The sequence below is a fragment of the Gastrolobium bilobum genome, unplaced genomic scaffold, assembly GCF_033153095.1.
Source record: "Gastrolobium bilobum isolate Gb01-03AN ecotype WA unplaced genomic scaffold, APGP_CSIRO_Gbil_v1 utg4957, whole genome shotgun sequence".
Lineage (NCBI taxonomy): Eukaryota > Viridiplantae > Streptophyta > Magnoliopsida > Fabales > Fabaceae > Gastrolobium > Gastrolobium bilobum.
In genome coordinates, this window is record NW_026897021.1 from 60683 (window position 1) to 84863 (window position 24181).

The following is a 24181-nucleotide window of genomic DNA, read 5'->3' on the forward strand; positions in this document are numbered from 1 at the left end:
AAATTTCTTTTAAAATAAAAGGAAAATATGCTCAATTCCTCATAATACAAAAGTAGTAAAACTATAATTAATCACTTTAGTGAATCAGAGTTCAACGTTCCAAACAGCTCCATCTCCCTCTCCGCAAGCTTTGTGTATATCCTTCATTCTGTCCACGGACTTGCAGATACCACTGCATGACCAATCAAAAGACGCCACGCACACATTTCCTGTCCTCGCCTTCCAATCACAGTCTGTGTGAACAAACAAGATAAAATTGAGCAAATTTTACAAATAAGAATATTTTCTTTAAAACACTGTGGATTTGTGGGACACAAAATATCTCTGTTGAGATAAGAAACAAGGGCCAATTCACCTGGGGGGGTCCCGCAGCACATAGAGCGCGCATCGATATGTTCAACTTCTAGGCCCAATAACCATGAACCTAAAGACACATCTTCATTTGCGTATCTGTGCAATATGGGCCTGCAATGTAGATTTGTATGTGATATCCAAAATCTAATATAATCAAACAATAGTTAATTATTAAAGCATTTCGTATGCGTTTTTTTTTTTTTTTTAAGTAACTTGTTTTCAGTGGTTGCTTTGGTTTTTTTGTGTCTTTCCATTTTTTGAGGGTACATTTCATATCTGCACTATTCCATTTTATTAATGTAAATCAAGAAAGATATATGTTAGCCCTTCGAGTTCTTGAAAATCATTATCTATTTTAAAATTTTATTAATTAAATGATTGAACTTTGGGAAAGGACGATGGAATCACCAGTTGATGGATATATAGGTAGCAAGATCCTTGGAGATGGCATATATTTGGCCAGTGGCATGCCTGAAATACTTGTTCCCTTCTTCTCCAAACTTCCAGTGCTCTGCCTCATGATACTTTACCCCTCTGCCGCAGAAATTAAAAAAGCGTTACTTCATATAAATGACTAACCACATCCCTACACTAATATTCAATGTTAATTAATGTTTGAAAAAAAATAAGAAAAAACTCACTTTTGATATAGAACCGGACCAGATTTCATGCAACCAATATAAACTCTGGGTCTTGATCGATACTTAGCAAGTGTACTCACTAGCATACCTGCATTATAAAGAAAGAAAGAAAAAATGATATAAGTTTTAGTGTTAATTGATGCCTAAATATACTAGTTTACAAGAAGGAATACATGTAATTAATGTACAGATTATTAAATTGTAATTAAGAGTTTGCGTCACATACATACGGACACACGGTACTTAATTCAAAATTATTATTGAAGCAATATCAAATACTCATCAGTAATTTAGTAGTTTAACAGCAAAAAAATGGAAAAATATTTTTTTTTCGAACTTCTCTGTAAATTACCTGAGAATCAAAAACACGTACCTAGATTTAAATGGACATCATCGTCTACCTTGACATAGAAATCAGCATCCCACATAGAAATAACAGTGGAAAAGTAGAGGCGTGTCTTCGTGGATAGCTCATGATAGCCCTCAACGTGGTCTAGCCTGAGGAAATCGTTGTGTTCTGCCTCTTCTGCATCAATTGCTTTATCAAGAATGCCCCCTGGTGTCGTGCTATGCCCGATCATGAACCTTATAACAATCCCCTTCTCTTTCTCTAGTTCCTTAAGTTGCTTTCCTGTTTTAATTTTTAGTTGACTTTGACTTTTTAATAACACATTTATTGAATCAGTGGGAATTATATATAGTAAGAATAACTAGGATTGGACGTTCAACACCCTTTTGATTTAGAATTAGAGGTAACATGTACCTTTAGGTAACCATGTTCCGCGTATGGAATCTCTTCGTCTTTTGCTGCTAAAGGCAGTGTTAATACCAATCACCACAAAAGCTTTCTGTATATTGTAGTTAGAAGCATGTTGCCGCAAGTGCTGCCCACCAGTTTGGCTTGTCCTAGCTGCTGTCAGTTCCATTTCCAATGTTGAAACTGCCTTATCAAGAGACCTATTTTTGTCCACAAACAATTCATTTCACACATTATTATTAATTAATACAAATATTAAAAAGTAAATGTGCAAGTCTTCATCATATCATATATCTTTCTCTATATATATTTATCTTACTTGATAGCTTGATGGGTCTTTGTGACTTCCTCCATTACATCACCAGGTCTGCCTTCAATCAATTTCTGTTTTGAAAAATGAATGACATAATTAATTTTTTTTCTACATATATAGTTTCAAATAATGAAGCACTAGAAAATACAATATATACTCACTCGCTTATGATCACAATCACGTCTTGCAGGGAGTAAAGATTTTTCATGGTTGGAGGGGCGTGTCCACATCTGGCCAGTGAACAGTGTTCCAGCAAGAAAACATGCAATGCATAGAAAAAAAATGGCCTTTCCTGAAGCCGGTTTTCCCCTCATCTTTTTAATGTCGTTGCTGTACTCACCAAGCTTCCCTGGCAGCACCCTGAACTTAAATTGGAACTTGGGGATGATTTTCATGGAAAAGTGTTAGTACATAAATGACACTGTTGAACAATATATTTGAAATCAGTTGAGCATGGGCATACATATAGACATGCACCAACTATTTCCCGGGTTAGGTTGCGGGAATAAAGTAAATGAAGCTCTGTGAACAATGTGAGTTACCTTAATAAGCCAAAATCTTATGATCTTCCGTTTGTTGATGTAATTGTCGGTATACAAAAAAATAAGGTTAATCTAACTTTTAACTCTTCATTGCCATAAAAAAGGGAGGGTCTTGGGCTTATCATGTGAGCATGTGTGGGATGTTCATAATTAAGAGCAATGAATGTGTGAAGCATAAATGTTTATCTCGCTTTAGAGTAGACAAGAAGCCTAATTTTAATGCCATTTTTGTCAGTCACAAACTAACTGAAAGGTATGGACAGCCACGTATATGAAATACAGGCAGGCCTGAAATCATTGACTTCTTACAAATTGCTTGTCTTGCTTGTAAACAAGTGTAATCTCTTAACCGCATACTCATCAATTCCTAAGCATGTTGAGAGGAGGGTTTAGGCTTTGATGAATCACTACAATGGGGGTTATCAATCTACTTTTAAGTTGTATAAATGTGCCAATAAACTCCCCAATTTTTACTTTTTACAATTTACCTTAATTACCGGAATTATGAAAAATAAAAAGCTGATCAATATTGAAATAATGAACAAAGTATTATAAAACTAGACCAGGTGATGTGTCCAATTACCTGAAAATGATGTGTTTGATGATTGCAGGATCATGTCAATTTTGACTGAAAATCTTTAAAATACAAGTATAATAAGCGTCATTGGCAGCAGTTTCTAACAATTTACCTATCTCTAGGTCTCTATATATGCCATTATAGTTATATGGTGAGTTTCGATAGCTAGGATATTGGCAGTTTGATCATGTGGGTTACATGATGCAACAAATTCAGCTATTAACAAAAAAAGAACTTCATTCCTCTATTTGTGTGGGCAATCACTCTAACGCCAATTACGTGTGTACTGAAATTTTGCTTGCTGCCTAAACTGACTGTCTTCGTGTGAAATAGGGATGAGAGAGAGTGAGAGAGAGCAGCACATGTTAGTACAATACCACAATTCACCGATTTCAAATAGATTTTAGGGTTTGGTGGATAGAAAAACCAGAAATCACGGTGCTTACATTCCTAAGTTAAATCATGACCAATTTCTTTTGGAGCGCTTTGGTATAAGAGAAACTTTTTTAATCCAGGAAATAATTATTACTGAAATATAGAGAAAAATATATTTTACTGGAATGTTACTAAAAAGCTGTTTGATAGAATCAAATTTACCAGGGAAACTATGAATAAATTTACTGAGTGTATGTTTGGTTGGTTGTAATATATTTGTGGAAATGTGAGATTATTTTACGAAAATAACCTCAACCGTACCTTATGTTTGAAATATTATATATGGCCTCTATTCGATGAAAACGACGAAAGTACCTTTTACCTTTTTCGAAGACTATATCAACAGATCGTACACATTGAGGGGGCAATTTAGTAAACATTTTGGCGCTTTAAATTTGGCTTCCCTAGACACTATAATTCCACCAATTCTATAGATTCTAATTTGACAAACAGTACCAAAGTTAACACACAGAACCATTTTCCTGGAATGATATTTGGCCCGGGAAATTTTCATAATTGAGCTACCAAACGCAACATTCTTTGTTCCCCTACCATGCTTTCTCGAGTTTTCAAATAAAAGTCGTATACCAAATGCTTTCTTAAGGGGATATTTGGTATGAGTATTTTAGTTGGAATGATGGGAAAGTGGGGTGGAAAATATTTATTTACCATATTTGGTATAAGGAATGTGAACAAAATGCCAGCAATTTTTTTTTTCCATTTGAACTAAACGAAGCTAAAAAATTATCTCATCTAGGCTATGGTAATTTTTTTATAACTTTTTTAGACAAAAATACCCTGCTGAACTATATGACTGCATAGATATTTTGATAATTTCAATTCACATTCCCATCAATATTTTACCATCAACTAAACGTTTTTTCGTAACTTACCCGGGACAAAAAAATTCCTATCAAATCTTTAACAATCTTTTATAAAAAAAATATCTCATATACCAAACGCCCAAATTAGAGCCCCATACCTTTATATTATTCTACTTTATTAGAGGGAACTCATCGCGCTGTGGATGATTTGCATAATGCTCGTATCAACTAGTATAGGAAAGTAACAATTATATCGATGAATAAAACAAAATGAATTAATAACTATTGGTAGATATATAGGTAACAAGTAGTAAGAGAGATTATTGAGTACATTAATGCATACAGTTTGACGTATTAAACAATTCAACAATCAATACATTATCATTTAAAATATTTATGTGTGACACAATGATTTAGTTAATTATTTAAAATTGATTGATTAGTTCACATACATATACCATATGCATACAAGAACTTCTCAGAAAAAAGTTGATAACTCACACACAATGAGTGACGGAGTGAACTGCAGAAAAATTATTCTTGTCCAAATTCTTTTTTCACAAGCTTTTACAGGCTTCTTTCATAATTGATTTTAATTTGATTTTAATTTGATTTTCATAGTATGTGTTAATTTTACCAATGATATTTCCGTATCATATCATTGAAAGAGTTTAACTTTTCAATTGTCATAATCTTATTATTTAAAGTTAGGGGCAGTTATATTTACAAATTTTTTCGTTTACAAACTCTTACAAACTACACTATGTTCTCCACGGAAGAATACTGGTTACACTACGTTCTCCCGGGAGAACATAGTGTAATTTGTAAAAAAAATTAAAAAATTTTATAAACGAATCCTTACTTTTAAAGTTATTATATGACACTGATTACACCGTAAGCTAAAACAACACTGCATGGTAGGTCTAATTTATTTATTTATTTATTAATTAGAAAACGGTAAGCCTAATTTAATTATTGTTTATGTTACGATTAAAATATTGGCTAGAATGAGACAAATATTCTATTCAATTCTCATCTAAAATTATCGTAAAATGGAAATACCTTCAGATTTCTACTGAAAATAAATAAACAAATCGTAGAATCGTATATTTTAAAATCCTCACACATCCTACGGCATTTTGAACGAAAGGGTGAGGATAAAGTTACTGTTAGATAATAAATTGATGGTTTGGGTTTGATCATAATAAACGGGTCATGGGTCATACAAACATTGGTAAACAAAATTGATCAAAATATTTAGGATAAAACCGCAAAAAACGAAAGGGACTCACAGTCGACCCATTCAAATACGACCTAACCCAACCCAACCCAAATCTACTCAGACCCATCCGTTTGACCCCAGCAATTGAAATTTCTTTGGGTCTTTTTTTTAAGTAAAAAAGTAAAAGAAAGCGGTACGTAGTTACGTACCAAATTTCCGATTATTTAAGGGATTTCACAGAAAATATATTTTTTAAATCAATTAATTCATGTAACTAATCTCTCAGCTAATAAGATAAACCATTTTTTTTTATCATATACACTGTTCAACTTGTATGTATTTCCTTTATTGTCTAAAGCAATTGTCAATTGAAAGCTCGAGCAAGGAACAAAAAATAATTTTATGATACTAAAAAGTTATACCAAAATTGGAATTCCCCATCGGAAATTAAATAAAGATAGTTAATTATGTCACTTGGAGTAAATTATTATCTTTTATCAGAGTAAATTATTACTTTAGTAGATAAAAGATAATGTTAATATTAATTTAGTCACGTGAGAACCGTGGACGAAATCAATGAATAAAATTGAAAAAGTAATATTAATTCAAATCTGAATGACAAAGAATAAGATCAATTTAATTTAATTATCTCAATCATAAAAAGATGACATCAATTCAATCTTTCAATCTCAAAATTTATATACCGAAATATGATTTCAATATTATATATTTATAACTAATAATAATAATAATAATAATAATAATAATAAAGAAAGGGTATTTTTCTTCAACTTATAATTTATCCATTTATACAGTGGTTTAGAAGCAGGTTCAGGAAACTACATTTACCCAAAAGAAAAGAGGGCACGACAGTGATTGTCTATGAATTTATACAGTTTCTACAACCAATTGCCAAACTGGCTGGCACAAAGGTTAAGGGACAAAAAAGAGAAAGACAAAATAGAGAGACTAAAAAAGGGTGGGTGTTGTTGATGCCATCGTATTCATGAGAATCTCATCATTGAAATTTAATACTTCGTTCCATGTCAATTCTCCAAGAGAGGACTCTATCCTAAGGGGACTCATAAGAGGAGCTTCTTTCACATCCTCAAACGACGTCGTCCAAATGGAGTCTTCTCCTAAATGATCCCACCAATCCACGGAATCTGTTTTTGCAGAAGAAGAAGAGCGTGGCGGAGCCTGGTGTTGGCTCCGTTCCTGAACCAGCTCCAGAGCCGCTTTTGCAGCCGCCGATTGAATGTCTCTCCTTGATGAAGACAGAGGACGAGGTAGCGACTCAACCAGGTGTGGGAAATTAAGGTTAGCAGAGCTTCCTTTCAAGAAGAAAGCCGCTGAGTCATATGCTCGAGCCGCCATCTCCGCCGACCCGAATGAACCGAGCCATATCCGGGTTTTCTGACCCGGCAACCTTATCTCCGAAACGTAGCGTCCCCAGCTGCGTTTGCGCACCCCACGGAATGCCGAATCAGGGTCACGGGCACGCTTCCTGGAGCCCCGTTTGGTTGATGGGCCGGGTGCAGTGGCTTCAGCTTCAGCTTGAGCTTGAGCTTCCCGTGTGATGGACATGGACAAGAGAGTGAATCAACTGAGAGAAAAGAGTGAATGATGATGAGTTCGGGTTTAATGCTTAGAGGGGGGTTTATGTAGACAGAGTCGTTTCTCAATTGTGTACTGAATCTAGCTGGCATTGTTTTGCGAATCCGTGGCTCCCACAGGATTTTTCTTGAATAATCATATTTTATCCGTATCTATATTTGCAACTACATGGGTAATATTACAATCATGACCATGGATGTTAAATTTCATTTTTATACACACAAAAAGTTAGTATGTTAAATACTTGGTTTTTATTTATCATTTCTCAATCCCTAATTAAGTTAGTATTCTAATTATATTTGCTGGCAAATTTAAAATATTTTATATCATTAGTTAATGATCAACGAGTGTAAAATGATTTACCATACTAAATTAAACTCGTAATTAATGTAATTCAAATAATTTCAGAAGCGATGAATTCACTCAAGTTTTGTTTGTAGTTTAATGTGGTTCCCATATTACATCAATTGGCGTGTCTTAATTGATCACTTATTCTCGGTTGATCCTAGTAAGACCTGCCCAACTTTAAGTATATCCGTTAATTAACTAGGGTCACTAGGATTTGTCTCCTCATAGGCATCGCTTACTTGTCCTTTAATTCTAATTTGCAATAGAAGTTTGCTATTTACCATCCTCCATTTGTCAATTAGTTAAAGTTCATCATGTCAAGTTGGTTAGGTTACACTAACTGACACAATGCAATTAGTGTTTATTTTGTCAAGTAACTTTCCAGTCCGTTCTTGGCAACTTCTTAACAATTATCCTAACAGCTTACTGCCATATTTGTACCTTTCACCAACAACAAGTTAAATTGGTTAGGTTTCGAATAAAGATGGATAAATATTTTATTCAGTATCCTAGGTTAATGTGATAATTACTCTATGAAAGCATAGATTGTTTAAAATGTACATTAAATATACCACTAGCATATCATCCACGCAATGGCAAGATAAGAACAAGCTTTTAATTTTTTTAAAATTAATATAATATAAATAAAATAAAAATATTAAAAGATAAGCTCTAAAATTTTACATTGGAACAAGATATATTGATAGATTTTAGAATTAATCTATGGAGAGAGTTAAAGTTTATTTCAAAAGATTACACAAGTTAAGCAAACATAATATTTTTTTTAATTGATTAAGTTTATATAAGTTATGCTTGATTAATTCATGTCAAAATCCTTCTTATATTTAAATTAAAAAGTAATCATTTCATAGAAAAATATGGTAATATAAAAACCTCCATAATAGCAAAAGAATGTGGATGGGCATTGGTTTTATTTGGTCGAGAGTTTACTAATTATTTATTTTTCACCTACCGAATGTAACATTTTTTAAACAGGAAGACAAATGTACCAACAGTACAAGGTAAACATTTCTCGAAATCGAGAGAGACAATGCAACCATTTTATTTTTACCCCAGGGGTCATCTGTACATCAGCATGACATTATTCAGGAATGAATTTTCTTTTATTACAATTGCAAATTGTTACAATACTCATAAAAAGTAAAAACACGTGAATGGATCCTCCCGAAAAAGTAAAAACGTAGTTACATATATGTAAGGTATTTTTTGCTTCTTATATTGTGTCGCAGAAGAGGATAAGATAAAAAGGTTATAGTCGTAAATTAGGGGCGGGGAAAAGGACAGGAGAGTAATGTACGATTCATCATCATAAACGCGTTAGGACAGCTGGATCTGAATAAAAAAGAGAAAAAACACAAAAATGTTAATGAATCGCAAAGAATACGAATAGATGCAATGCAGCGAAGGCAGGCAGGCACTTATCACAACGTGTTGACTCCAACGCGCATTAAAATCAAAACTCGAACCATCGTACGTACTTATTGTCCTTCCCATCTTGTACCCAAAACTTGCATCATTCATAGCCTTGTCCTATTCTTGCCATTACTACTGCAACAACTGTACTACAGCTACTCCAATCATGCGCTCAATTCCGTGTTATTCACTTTTTTTCTCCGTGTTATTCCGGTGTTTCTTTCTTTCAAGTACAGACCTTGAATTAGAGAAGATACAAAAGCGTTTCCCGGTGTGCACTGATTAGTGTTTAGATTTATTTAATTTTTATCATAAAATCGTTTCTAAATATTTTTAATCACATCTGGCGTATATGTTATTTTAAACATAAAATAAATTAATTTAAATAGAAATTATTCATGAAATTATGATCCTGACACCATTTCAATTCTTTCCTGTGCATGTCAGGTTGTTGAATATTGCATAAATAACAACAGCATGCACACATTGACACACACGAGACTGATCCTCACTCTCTTAAGAAACATTGAAGGGGTCACCCTTGGCCTTGTTTAGGTTTCGCAGCAACATATTGCCAAACAGTTTCGTATCTTATTTTTGGAATTTAAGCTGTAACGCCTCCTGATTTAGAGTTAGGCATTCCCCAATTTACATCGAGTTGCCAATTTTAGGTCAACTGCAATTTATCGCGAAAGCCCTGATAAAATTCACCTGATTTGGAGTGTTTTTGTTATTATATCACCTAAAAATAAAGGTTGAACCAAAAAAAATGGGAAAAGGGGCTTTGTAGATTTGAATTACTTCATAATGTTGATTCTGCGTGTTACCTCCCCGCATTATCATACAAAATTTAACTTTACCCTTGCTATTTTGTTATTGAAAAACTTTATATCAGTTAGATTCCTTGATACTGTAATATGTATCACTTAACTTCTTAAGTGCCAAAAATATTTTTATCATGTAAAATGTTAAAAATATTCTTAAAACAAAACATTTTTTTTACTTTAATTACTATTTTGTCCCGTTCATTGTCTTCTCCTGTTGTGGTGAGCTCATCTTGGCAATTTCAGTGAATAAGTGATAGTGTTCTCCCTAATACATGAACAGAGGTGGAATCGTAAAACTTTCAAAACCAGAAAATCAATACAGAAACATTTATTTTTTCAAAAGCCCATCCAAATAGAAAAACAAACAATTTATAGATTTGCGGTGTAATTGAAGCCCATATTTACCTCACAAATTGTCTGTCGTATTTATTTTTTAGAATTATCATACACAAGACTTTTCTTCCCCAATGGAATAATGATAAATAAATAATTGTCATTGTTATGTTGCAAAAACCACATTTGCTTCGAAAACTTGAGGTAAAAGAAACATCAAAATAATCAAAACCAGATAAAATGCATGTAAGATAATATATATTAGAAGAATGACATCAAAAGTCTGAAAACCAAGCTGCAGAAAGCTAGAATTTTCAATCGGTAAAGTGACTACCACTAACATCAAAATGAAAGAAATATATGACTTCCTCGGTAATTGAATGTTGGCGTTGTCTTCAAAAGTAATCTGCAGCTTGGCCATACGGACTGCTTCACTTGTCTGCGCATAGCATGAAAAAAGCGTCAAAAGTCAATGCGACAGTGGCTATAATCACCCTATTATACTTCTTTCTTGTTGTCACTATCAGCCCAGGTTCGAATGCCCAGAATTTTACAAGACTATTATTCTCTGAACAGCCAACATCCATTCACAGCTTGACCATTACACCTATAGCCAACAGATACCAAGGCCACTTAGCTTCTATTGTTCTACTTAGAATCCGTTTGATTTGTTAAAAAAAATAAGGAACAACACATCACAAAAAAAATTGTTCAAATAGGATAAGTATTGACAAAAGGCAAATCAAGAAAGCAAAAATCTCCAAAAAAAAAAATTACCTACTAAACCAAGTTACGAAATTTTGTCCACAATGTACACAAGAAGAGAAAAAAGACCCACTAACCCAAACCCCTTGTTTCCTCAAATTTATTGTACACAAAATAATGCATAACACAAAGGGATTATAATTAATTTTGCTGTAATCTTTCCATGGATATATCACAAACTTTTTAGTCCTATGACTCAACTACTGGTGCTGTACTGTTCTGTTTGTGTTATCTCTTAATATGCATCAAACATAACCTTAAGGTAGCTTCTTTGGAACACTGAACCAAAGCATTTTTATCATGTGTAATTTTTAAGAATGATTTTTTTAAACCCCATTTAAGTTTGTTATGTGCTCAACTATTAGGTGAAGTTTAGATATCTAATGGTGGTTGGGATTTGAATGGAATGGGATAGGATAGGATGAAATGAAATGGAATAAATTACTATACCATTGGTTGAATATTTTATGATAAAATAGAGAAAATATTGCACTTAATTGTTTTAGAAATGAAAGGAATAGCAAACACTAAGTTCGTTCCATCCCATATCACCAAATTGGAGGAAGAAAAATAGAGATAGTGTACAAAACAGATGGAATAGATTCCATCAGGTTCCACTCAATTCCACTCATTTCCCTCCATTCCATACCTTTTTTTTAACAATGCAAACACAGCCTTAACCAAATTTGCCAGTCATTATTGAAAACAACAAAAATTGAATGCAAAAAGAAAAGGGAAAAGTTCAAAAACCCCTCTATGGTTTCACTTAAAATCAATTACCCCCTTATGGTATATTTTTTTTATCACTTATCCCCCTATAGTTTTTTCCATCCAAGTTCATTCTTTAACACTCTGAACTTGATTAGTATGTCCATTTCACCCTTCTTCAAAACGTTTCCTCTAGCAGACGAACTGGAATTTCAACAAAGTGCAATATGCATTGTGCTTTTGATTTTGTTCCCACATGTTTTGCAATTTCATTCCAATTTTTTTTTATAAAGTTCTAGTGCTCCAACTTGATCAGCCCATTTTCCATCACTAACCCCTGCAATTTTAGCTGGTTCCATGAGTGTAAAACCCAACGAAGACATGTCAAAGTTGTATCTTCTATTAATAAAGTAGCCCGTACATAGGTCACAATTTGTGTGCTTCTGGCAAGGGTAACATTTGCGAGAACAATTAGCATGTCTCCAACATAAAACTCTAACCAATCTTTCAAGTCAACTTGTACCGTTGGATTTGAATGAAACTTCTTCCATTTAAGACGAAGCATGGAAAACCAACTATACGAGGTGTAATCGATTATGTGTCTCCAAGTTTTTGGATTGCGACTTTCAATTGTAGGGCCCTCAACATTCAATCAAATTATATAAGTTGAATTTTTAGTTTTTCCATTTAAGAAAGAAGGTAACTATCAACGGATGCAGTAACTTAACTATCTTACCGTTAGAATTAGTTATGGACGTTGACAACTGTAGCGGGTTTTACGGATTCAGTTGTAACAATAATTAGTTGATTCACTTTACGTTTTAGTTGCATAGCCGTTTTCCATGGGCCTGATGTATCTTTAATGGCCTTTTTCTTCTTCTGTATAAATGTAGCTCCTTGTTGCTTATTTTCAATAAGATGAATCATTTTAATCAAATTCAGAAACTCAATATGGTATCAGAGCACCACAAAGGGCTCTGATAATCACGCTTTCCGCTTTTTCAATTCTTGTTTCGTTTTTCTTGAATTCAATCATCTTTCTTGGATTTCACAATGGCAAATCACGTTGCTGCTCCTGATTTTGTAATGAATCCATCGAATCCATACTACTTACATCCAAATGAGAGTCCATCCTTGATTTTGGTATCACCTCCATTAACAGGGAAGATTTATCACACATGGTGTCGTGCCATGACTGTGTCCTTGATCTCTAAAAACAAATTGAGTTTTGTAGATGGAACAATTATGGCTCCAGATCCAATAGATCCACTTTTTCCATCCTGGCAATGCTGCAATACAATGGTGCTGTCATGGATTCATCGATCAATATCAGAAACCATTGCTCAGTCTATAATCTGGATCGAGCAAGCTCATGAAGTATGGAGAGATCTAAGAGATCGTTTCTCACAGTCAGACATTTTCAGAATTTCTGAGATTCAGGAAGATATGTACAAGTTACAACAAGGTAATAGGAGTATTAGTGAGTATTTCACACAATTGAAGATTTTATGGGACGAACTTGAAAACCTCAAGCCACTACCAAGATGTAGGTGTGCAATTCCATGCAATTGTGGAGCAATGACACTAACAAGAACGCAGAGAGACAATGACTATGTGATTCTGTTCCTGAAAGGCTTAAATGAGCAATATGCTCAAGTGAGATCGCAGATCATGCTGATTGATCCACTTCCCAATGTAAATCGAGTGTTTTCAATGGTTACTCAACAAGAACGACATTTGCAGATTGGAAATGTCCATGAAGCTCAACCTGAAGCAGGTATCTTTGCTAATCTAGCAAGTCAAAGTAATTTTCAAAGAGGAGGTGGAAGTTATAATCGAGGTCGTGGCCGATTCAATAACTATGGAAGAGGACAGAATAATGCAGGCAAGCTTTGTACATATTGTGGTCGCATAAACCACACTATAGAGACCTGTTTCTATAAACATGGTTTTCCACCTGGCTTTAGGACCAGGAATAATCATTCTGCAAACAACACAGAAACTGTTAATGAGGAAATCGGTCAAGAAGTTTTTCCTCCAGCTCCAAACACCTCCTCTCAGCCTTCTTTTTCGCATGAGCAGTACCAGCAGATTCTGAATATGCTGCAAAATCAATCACAAGAGATCAATCCTACTCCACACACTTTGAATTTTGCACAATAATCTGCATCTGCCAATCAGGTAGATACAGAAATTCAACCATCCCATAACCAACCAGGTAAAACCTCAATCCAATGGCTACTTGACACAGGAGCCACAGATCATATATCATATGATATTTCTCAGTTTTATTTTTTGCAAAAGATAAAACATATACCTATTCTATTACCCAATGGCCATCGAGTCATAGCTACATATTCTGGAACTGTCAAATTGTCTCCACAACTTATTCTTTTAGATGTGTTATATGTGCCCAACTTTCATGTCAATTTAATATCTGTTACTAAACTGTTGAAAACCACTTCATACTCACTAATCTTTTCTGGTTCACTGTGTTATTTGCAACAGCCCCATACCAAAGTGATGATTGGTTTTGCTAGGCAGCAACATGGGCTTTATGTGATAGATCTTCAAGGCACAAAAACACCTACTCACCAATGCAATGCAGTATGCATTACAAAATCAGCTTTCAATAAAGATGCCCTCCTTTGGCACAGAAGGCTTGGGCACATACCAAAGAAATTAATGCAACAAATGTCAATTCAGTTTCCCTACATTACTTGTTCAGAAACAGTAGACCCTTGTGATATATGCTTTTTGGCTAAACAGAAACGACCCCCCTTTGTATCAAGTTCCACAAAGTCAAATAAACCTTTTGATTTAGTACATGCTGACATCTGGGGTCCATGTTCATTGTTTTCAATTCACGGTGAAAGATATTTCTTAACGTTGGTTGATGACTTTTCCAAGTTCACATGGGTGACCTTGATGAAAAATAAGGGTGAAACCAGAAACCACATTCGCAATTTTATTGCACTTATTGAGAATCAGTTCAATACTACTGTTAAAACTATCCGTAGTGATAATGGCAATGAGTTCATAATGAAGGATTATTTCTTTAGCAAAGGGATAATACATCAAACATCATGTGTTGAAACTCCTCAACAGAATGGAGTAGTTGAGAGAAAACACCAACATCTTCTAAATGTAGCCAGATCATTGTTCTTTCAAGCCAAATTACCATCCACCCTTTGGCCATACACCATAATCCATGCTGCTCACCTTATAAACAGAACAGCCACCCCTTTACTGTCAAATTCCTCTCCATATGAAACCCTTTATAACACCCCACCTAATCTTACTCATCTCAAAGTTTTTGGATGCCTTTGTTTTGCTACAACAAATACTGCCCATCGTACCAAATTTGCACCAAGAGCTCTCAAATGTGCCTTCCTTGGTTACAAACAAGGAACAAAAGGATATATTGTCTATGATTTAATCTCTCACCAACTTCATGTTTCTCGAAATGTCACTTTCTTTGAAAACCATTTTCCCTTTCAAGAAATTAATTCTCCACCTATTCCCTTTACCATAAATTTTCATCCGACTTATGATTCACCTTTTATAATTCATCCACTTCCCCAAATACAGCCACAACAACCACCTTCCCAATCACCACCCAATACTCCACAGCCTCAAACATCATCCAACACAACTCCATTGCATTCTGCTCCTCAACAGAACATACCTGTTCATAATACTGCACCACGAAGATCCACACGACCACATCAACCTCCCAGTTACCTTATCACATTGCTCTACTTGCTGCACAGCAATCTCAATCACATGGAGGTATGTCTTCCTCTCTCCCCTCTTCTCTTTCTTCTCCATATCCTCTTTCACATTTTTTATCCTACTCACATTGTGCACCACAATATAAAATTTTTTGTCTTACTGTCTCTGCCAATACTGAACCTCACACGTATGCACAAGCCATCAAACATGTTCATTGGCAACAAGCTATTCAATCTGAACTTGCTGCCCTTGAACTTAACCACACATGGTCTCTTGTTGATTTACCAATTGGTAAGCTTCCTATCGGTTGTAAATGGGTATTTAAAATTAAATATCATGCTGATGGATCGATTGAACGCTATAAAGCCCGATTGGTGGCAAAGGGCTTCACGCAGCTTGAAGGAGTTGACTATTTCGACACCTTCTCCCCTGTTGCAAAGGTTACGACCATAAGAACTCTTCTTTCTGTTGCTATGGCACAACGTTGGTTCATTCAGCAGCTGGATGTCAACAATGCGTTCCTTCATGGTGAACTTCATGAGGAGGTCTACATGACTCCTCCACCAGGCTTACATTGCACTAAACCAGGTCAAGTATGTCGCTTGCAGAAATCTCTCTACGGTTTGAAGCAAGCTAGCCGTCAATGGCATTCTCGATTATCTGTTGCGCTACTCTATCTTGGTTATCATCAATCATCCGCAGATCATTCATTATTCACCCTTCGACATGGCTCTACTTTTACAGCTATTTTGGTATATGTCGATGATATTGTGCTTGCGGGTAACAACTTGGATGAAATTTCACGTGTAAAATGCTTTCTCGATGAGCGCTTTAAAATCAAGAATCTGGGTGATCTTCGTTATTTCCTTGGTCTTGAAATCTCTAGATCATCCACTGGTTTATTTGTTAACCAAAGAAAGTATACATTGGAGATTTTATCTGATATTGGACTTCTTGGAGCTAAGCCTATGTCTACACCAATGGATTCATCTTGTAAACTCACTCTTGCTTCTGGTACAGTTTTGGATGATCCATCTCCTTATCGTAGACTTATTGGCAAGCTGCTCTATCTCACGACAACACGTCCTGACATATCCTTCGCAGTTAATAAACTTAGCCAGTTTGTTTCTAAACCATCTGATTCCCATTTACAAGCAGCTCACAGAGTGCTTTGTTATTTAAAGGGCTCTCCTACTTCTGGTCTCTTTTTCCCTGCGTCAAATGATCTAAGTATCCGTGCCTTTGCTGATTCGGATTGGGGTGCTTGTTCCGAATCCAGAAAATCCATCACAGGTTACTGTGTCTACTTGGGATCTTCACTTATTTCATGGCGCTCAAAGAAACAACCTACGGTTTCTCGTTCTTCTTCTGAAGCGGAATACCGTGCTTTGGCTAATTTAACTTGCGAAATTCAATGGTTACAATATCTTCTCCTGGACCTTGGTTTGTCTTGGGATCGTCCAGCCTCTGTTTACTGTGATAGTCGTTCTGCCATTGCTCTTGCACACAATCCCACTTTCCACGAGCGTTCCAAACACATCGAGATTGACTGTCATGTCACTCGAGAGAAGATTCACTCAGGCTTAATTCATCTGCTGCCCATTGCTTCCACTGCTCAACTGGCTGATTTCTTCACTAAGCCCCTGCCTTCAGCCCAGTTTCGTTTACTGCTTTCCAAGCTGGGAGTTCATGATGTTCACCGCCCAGCTTGTGGGGGGGTATCAACGGATGCAGTAACTTAACTATCTTACCGTTAGAATTAGTTATGGACGTTGACAACTGTAGCGGGTTTTACGTATTCAGTTGTAACAATAATTAGTTGATTCACTTTACGTTTTAGTTGCATAGCCGTTTTCCATGGGCCTGATGTATCTTTAATGGCCTTTTTCTTCTTCTGTATAAATGTAGCTCCTTGTTGCTTATTTTCAATAAGATGAATCATTTTAATCAAATTCATAAACTCAATAGTAACATACACTTCTCAATTGGATGGACATCCGACCATGAAAACCAAGCTCTTTGTGTATGTTTGAGAATAAGAAAGAAGTTAATGTCCCTCATCCTCAAAATTTTCAACTCAGAACAAGCATCGAGGGTTCCACTCTGCCTCCTTCCTTCCCTTAACAAGAAACAAAGAATAAGTTTTACTGCTACAAGAAATGTTTTGAAGAGGGGCAAAATGGACATACTAATCAAATTTATAACAGTGTTAGGAAGGTAAAAAAATATCACATGGGGTAATTGATCTTAAGTGAAACCATAGGGTTTTTTTTGAACTTTTCCCAAAAGAAAATGCTATACCAATCCAGTTCATGATTGACTGGTGGCCACAGATCAAACGCCAAATATACAAACACGGTTGGGATTTGCACAGGAATATCTACAAAACAAAACAGAGGAAGAAATGAGGTTCATACAACTCCATTGAGCCCCGCACTGCATTTTGAAGAGTTTATTCTCACTTGAGCCTGAAGACTAAAACCTTCAATAACTACCTAAAGGTTGAAGTAGTAAGTATTTGTAAGTCGAAACCAGTAGAAAACCCAAGACAAAGTAACAATTGACAAACTTAGAACCATGCGTTGTAAACTCTAGCTGATAAAATTATGAAAATGATAGTTGCAAATAAAAACTTCAAGCCATAAATTGTTAATATATGCGTCTTGGTCCAATAAAACTTTCTCTTAATACAAAATAGAAAGATAGCGATTCGATTTCATTGTTTACATGGATTGCATCAAGAATATGAGGGAGAGAAGTTGAATGTCACAATTCACACAACACCATATATTCTATATTTTCAATTCAGAACTCAATTAAGTAAACGCTGGAATTTCGTAATTGAGGCACAAAAGCAAAGTGAATACCCGGAATAGTGTTTAATGGTTTGATGAGTTGCAAGCCTGGCATATCAAGTTAGCCTGATCAGCGATTAGTTGTGCACATTTAATATAAAGCTCCAATTCAGAAACTTGCACGTCGTTCCTCCTCTTTTCTAGTTCTTCCCTCTTCGATGCTCCAATCAATTCCAATCCCCTCTTTACAATATCTTCGCTCAATCCAAACTTAATCATCTCTCTCGCTCAAACTCAAACTCAAACTAGGAATTCCACAAGTTTTATCAACTTCCTTTGAATTCGCGAGAATCGTACTAGCACCTTCCTTATTATGATCCTTCTTAGGCCTAACTTTGTCGTTAGATTTGGACTTGGCATGTTCTACTCCGACGGTCTTGTTTTCAAGAGAAACACCATTTTTCTTGGCTCTCTTGAGATTGTTGGCCGTTGGAGTTAGGCGGGGGCGATGCTCAGTCGTCTTCTGTGCTGGTGTCTTGGGCTTGGCGACCCAGCGACTTGCGGAGTTGGATTCAAAATCAGAATCAATATCATCGGAGTTGAGAGGAGAGGGTGGCATAATTGGTACTGGTTCATCTTCTTCAAATGATGAAGACGAAGCAATGGGAGGTTCATCCAGAGGAGATGCTCGTTTCGGAGCCATAGAGATTGCGGAGGATTAGGGTTTTGATTTGCTCCCAACAGAATCACTAAATTGTTGAGAGTTTTGGATTTGCCGCCCAAACTCCCCACTCCCCAAAAGTGTTAATTAAGATTTAAGACTTGACATTCACACTAATGAGGTTCTTTTAGAGGTGTATTCGATTCGGATCTTGAAAGATTTGTTCAGAAATAATTTTTTTTATAGATTTTAAAAAATTATGTAAAATTGGACCAACTTCAAAGACTTTTTAAAAATATATTTTTTATCGTTAAGATTTCATAAGAATAGATTTTAAAATATTTTAATAGAATTTATAAGATTTGAAAGGACAATATGGATGGCGGCTATACAAAAAAAAGAACCATATGAATTTTTAACAAACAATCAAAATTACAAGAGTCAATAAAAAGAATAACAAAAAAATGCAATGATATTAATAATAATAAAATCTAATATAATTTTCTCAATTAGTAAAACATAATATAATTTTTAACAAACATTCAAAATTACTTAGCAAGAACTTTCCATATATCTAAAGTTATACTAATACTCCATGCATTAGCATTTTCTTGTTCATGCGCTTGGGTTTGACCAATGAGTTAAAAATTATCTTCTTCATTTGGTATCAGAGCTATGCATATATGATTATAAGACCCAATTTTTTTTTTATTAAAATAATTCTAAATTTGCATATAGAACCTAAAGTTCATGATAAAATTTCGTTTGAAATTTTTCGCAATTGATCTTGTAAACCTTAGGATTTTTTTCTACGTGATGAGAGTTTTCTAACCATGCATCATATGCATGTTTTCATTGAGTATTCTAAGAAAATTTCGAATCTGAATTTCTGGGTTTTATTACATGAAAGTTTAGAAAATTTCTCAAATTATTTTCAATCGATACATTAAAACCTTAAATCGCTTTGGGGCTTTCAAAAATTAAATTTTTAGTTATCTATTGATACAAAAATTGTTTGAAATTGTTTCCTATAACGAAGAAATTTCGTTCATGAATGTATTGTTACGAAATATAGGATTTATATTACGAAAGTTTCAATCTTTCTTTATATTGACATTGTTTTATTGATGTAAAATGAAAATTGGTTTGAGGGTTTTATGTTATTTTTAATACAAAAATTATATCTTTTTGTGCCAAGAAAAATCGCGACCCATAACTTGAAACATCATTTTTTAAATTTTCGAAAGCTCTCAAAAATCTATTGTTTTGATATGGATTATATTATAATCTTGTCGGTCTGTTTTTTCTAGGTTGTTTTGTGTTAAAAATCGCTCAAAAATCTGCTGTTTTTTTAGCTTTAACAAAGCTCCCATGGTGGAACCCGATCTTGAACGGGTCAACCCGTCAACGAAAGAAGAAAATATTGCAATAGAGAAATCTCAAGAAATCTTAGGGGTTAGGGTGAGATTGTGAGAGAAGCATCCTATTTATATTTCTCATTAAAAAGTCTCACGAAATCCACATCAATAGAAAATCCATTAAAATCGTTAAATTTTTGAATACCACAAGATTGTTTTTTCTTTCTTTAAAATCCTGATTGAATACCAACGGATTTGGATAGACTCTAAAATAATCTTTTAAAATCCTAATCGAATACCACGTGACTTTTTTTCAGTCCTTTAAAATTCTAATTGAATACCAATGGATTTTTTTGTCGAAAAATAATTCATTAAAATCCTTTGAAATCCCAATCCAAATACACATGCTTCTGGTAACAAAATTAGCAGGAAATATAACTTGAAAAGTTTATTATAGTTGAAGATGAATGTACATAGGGGTGTTCGCGGTCTGAATTGGATCGGTTTTAGAAGTAAAAATCATTCGATCCAATGCTTTCAGTTTGATCATGTAATCATCCATTCAGTTTGGATTTTTTTTCAAATCTGATCTGGTTCAATCCAATTTTTTTCGGTTTGGATTGGATCGGTTTTTGATGTTTTGAAAATCCTAAATTACTTTCATGATTATTGTGCAAATAACATCTTTTGTATATATTGGCTTTGTAAATTATTATTTTTTGAACTACAAAAGCATTAGTAAACGATAATATTTTTTTTTTTGCAATGAGATATGAAGCTCTACACTGATAAAATTTTATTGATGAGATGTGACTAGATTTTTTCTTGGGTTTAGTTGATGGGTTAATGGATTTTGAGTTTAAAATTTTTTGGGCTATGATTGGGGAAAGACCCAAGTAGGTAGAGAAAAATTAATATATTGGATCAGTTTTCGTCAACCATTCCGAAAACCGATCCAATCCAATTAAATTTTACAATTTTTTTTCGATTTTCGATTTTTCAATTTGGTCACCGCAGTTTTAAACGGTTGATGAACACCCCTATATGTACCTAAAGCTAGTGGCATGACAGAGTCATCAAGTTTTTAAGCTTTTATCAAATGAATATTTCTAAGACTTGTAAAGGTTATTTATTTATTATTTTAGTATTAAGGGAGGGGAAATACCAAATTTGCTACGTCCTTTTTATTAAAAAAAAAACATTGTAACTCATATTTTTCTTTTAAGTCTCAAAAACTTTATTCTTTTTAACATGATGAAAATACCAAAGGTTTTCTCTTAGGCTTTGTTTGGGAGTTTGGAGGGGAGGGGAAGGAAGGGGATCCGAGGGAGAGGGAGGGGAAGGAAATTGAAAGGTATTCGTTTCCCTTGTTTGGGAGTTAAAAAATGGTAAAGGAGGAAAATTGAGGGTTAATGAGATATTTTTCTCATTTTACCTTTTTTTTTAAAATTAATATAATTGTTATATTTTACAAATTAAATTAAATTTAAAATTTCTAACAAAATTATTTATGTAATTTTCACAACACCAAAAAAGATCATATTTTCGATGAAATTTCTACGTTGCAAACGATGAAAACTTCATCACAAAATTATTTTTTTCGTCGGATTACTTTTCGTCGAAAAACGACGAAATTTTTCAACCGATGAAATTTTTTTCAAAAATAAATTTTCTATCAAAATTTTCGACGAAATTTAGTTTCCATCAAAAGTTTTGACGAAAATGATTTCCTCCACCTAATGTTTTAAACGAAAAAAGAATTATGTCAAAAATTTTGACGGAACATATTTCGTTCAAAATTTCGAGGGAAATGTGTTCTGACGAAAATTTCGACAGAAATTGTTTTGTTATAAATTTTGAGGGAAATGTTTCATTCAAAACTTTCGAGTAAATTTATATTTTGTTATTAATTTTTTTTGACAAAAATGCGTTCCGTTGAAAATTTTGATGGAAGTATTTTTTTTTATCAAAAAACTTGACGGAAATATTTTTCGATGAAAATGTGTTTTGTTAAAAATTTTGACATAAATTGTTTTTGCCCAAAAGTTTAACGAAAATGTTTCCGTCAAAAACTTTCGGCGGAATTTAAATTTTGTGAAGAATTTTGATGAACTTTTTTTTCGTCAACAATTTGCAATAGAAATGTGTTTCGTTACAAATTTTGATGAAAATATTTGTCGTCAAAATTTTGATGGAAATATTTTTCGTAAAAATTTTTGACGTAATTATTTTACGTCGAAACTTTTGGATGGGAATGTGTTTCGTCAAAATTTTGGACGAAAATATTTTCGTTAAAAGTTTCGACGGAATTTAGATTCTATCAATAATTTTGACTGAATTTTTTTTTTCGTTGGAATTTTTTTTTTCGTATAAAATTTATGTTAGTGATTATGGCAAAATCTGGTTCCGCCTCTAATTTCGTCTCTAGTTTTGATGGAAATTTTTTGACGTATATGATTTTCATTACTATTTTTGACGAAATATTTTTCTTCAATAAATTCTGTCAGTATTTGAGACTTTTCTAATAATATCGCATTTAAAAATGATTCATAATTATGTAGATTTAACATTTTAATACTAAAGGTAGATAAGTAATTTTTAATATTTCCCCCCTCAAACCCTCTAAATTAGGGGAATTTTGATTTTAAGAAGATGGAGGGTTTTGGAGGGTTGAGTAAAAATTCCCAAATTCTTCCCCTCCTTTTTTTAAACTCACAAACAAGGGAAGGGCTAAGTAAAACCCTCCCTTTCCTTTCCTTCTCCTCCTAAAACCAACTCCCAAACAAAGCCTTAGGGAGGGCGACGGGGCTAAGAAAAATTAAAAATCCTTTATAATTTTCTTTAAGTCCCAAATTTTTTCCTGTTTTAACATGAATGTACCTATAACAAAAGTACCAAAGGTTTTCTCCTAGGGATGGCAACGGGACTAAGAAAAAAGAAAAGAAAAGAGAGGTGCAGGTGACGTATGAAAGATTGAACTTGAACCAGTTCAATAAGTGTTAATATTTGAAGGTTTCTATACTGCTTTGGTTTAGCATGTTAGGGCTTGTAGGAAATTTGTTACTTGTGTGGGCTTTTGTTGTAGTTTGGGCCACCAGCTGTTTTTGATTACTTTACTTCAGAAGAAGAGCCCATGCGCTTTTGCATTTTCTTCCTAGAGCCAACTTATGTTGAGAGAATGCTGCACCATCTTAAACACAAGTCTAAGTTCTAACGTCATTCAATATGGTGCCAGCTGAGAATAACCGTGGAGACCACCATCCGCAGCTTGGTTTACTTTCCAAAGTTCATAATTTAATATGCACTTCCAGTAACGTCAGTACTCAATTTTTTCTAATTAAAAAACAAAGTAATCCAAAACTGTAATTCATAGCATGTGTGATAATATATTAAAGAAAAAAAACTTTATTCTATTTCTTTTCATTATTTTTTCGGCCATCATCACATGTTATGTTCCATTCCATTCCTTTCTATTGTGTCCTGTTTCATTAACTAGAAAACATCAATTCACAGTTAAAGTTTGAACCGCTCACCCAACTTTCAAGCCACAAACATTGTTTCGTAGAAGTGTCAATTTTGGTTCTGACACCACACAACATCGATTCGATATGAATATGAATGTATTTGCTATGATTACGACATAAATTTGAAATTGAGTTAAAATTTTTGACACGAATACGACATGTTTATTTTGTCAATTGACATAACACAACGCGAATAACCTGCAAACCCATATTGTATCGTTTATAATGCGGGTTGATACAATATGACATGACATGAATAACTTGTCAATCATAAATTGTATTACTTATTATACGGATCGATACGATATAATAAAATATGAATAACTTGTTTGTGACATGATACAAATATAAGAAAATTAATGTGTGTCAATTTTGGTATCGCGGATTGACACGTGACACGACACAAATTTT

The 24181-nt window shown here is 34.1% G+C and overlaps 2 protein-coding genes across 2 annotated transcripts; both read right to left on the minus strand.

Moving 5' to 3' along the window:
- Positions 1-84: 84 nt before the first annotated feature.
- Positions 85-2388, minus strand: LOC133303509 (probable beta-1,3-galactosyltransferase 8). The gene is made up of 8 exons (XM_061503430.1): positions 2227-2388; positions 2072-2136; positions 1759-1952; positions 1369-1626; positions 996-1083; positions 763-888; positions 356-465; positions 85-233 (listed from the first exon to the last, which is right to left on the minus strand). The coding sequence occupies exons 1-8, from the start codon at positions 2377-2379 to the stop codon at positions 85-87; spliced, it is 1143 nt and encodes a 380-aa protein (XP_061359414.1). The 5' UTR covers positions 2380-2388.
- A 4109-nt stretch (positions 2389-6497) lies between these two features.
- LOC133303507 (ethylene-responsive transcription factor ERF036-like) lies at positions 6498-7348 on the minus strand. Its single transcript, XM_061503428.1, has one exon. It carries the CDS (start codon positions 7250-7252, stop codon positions 6635-6637), a length of 618 nt encoding a protein of 205 aa, XP_061359412.1. The 5' UTR covers positions 7253-7348; the 3' UTR covers positions 6498-6634.
- Between the last annotated feature and the right edge of the window lie 16833 nt (positions 7349-24181).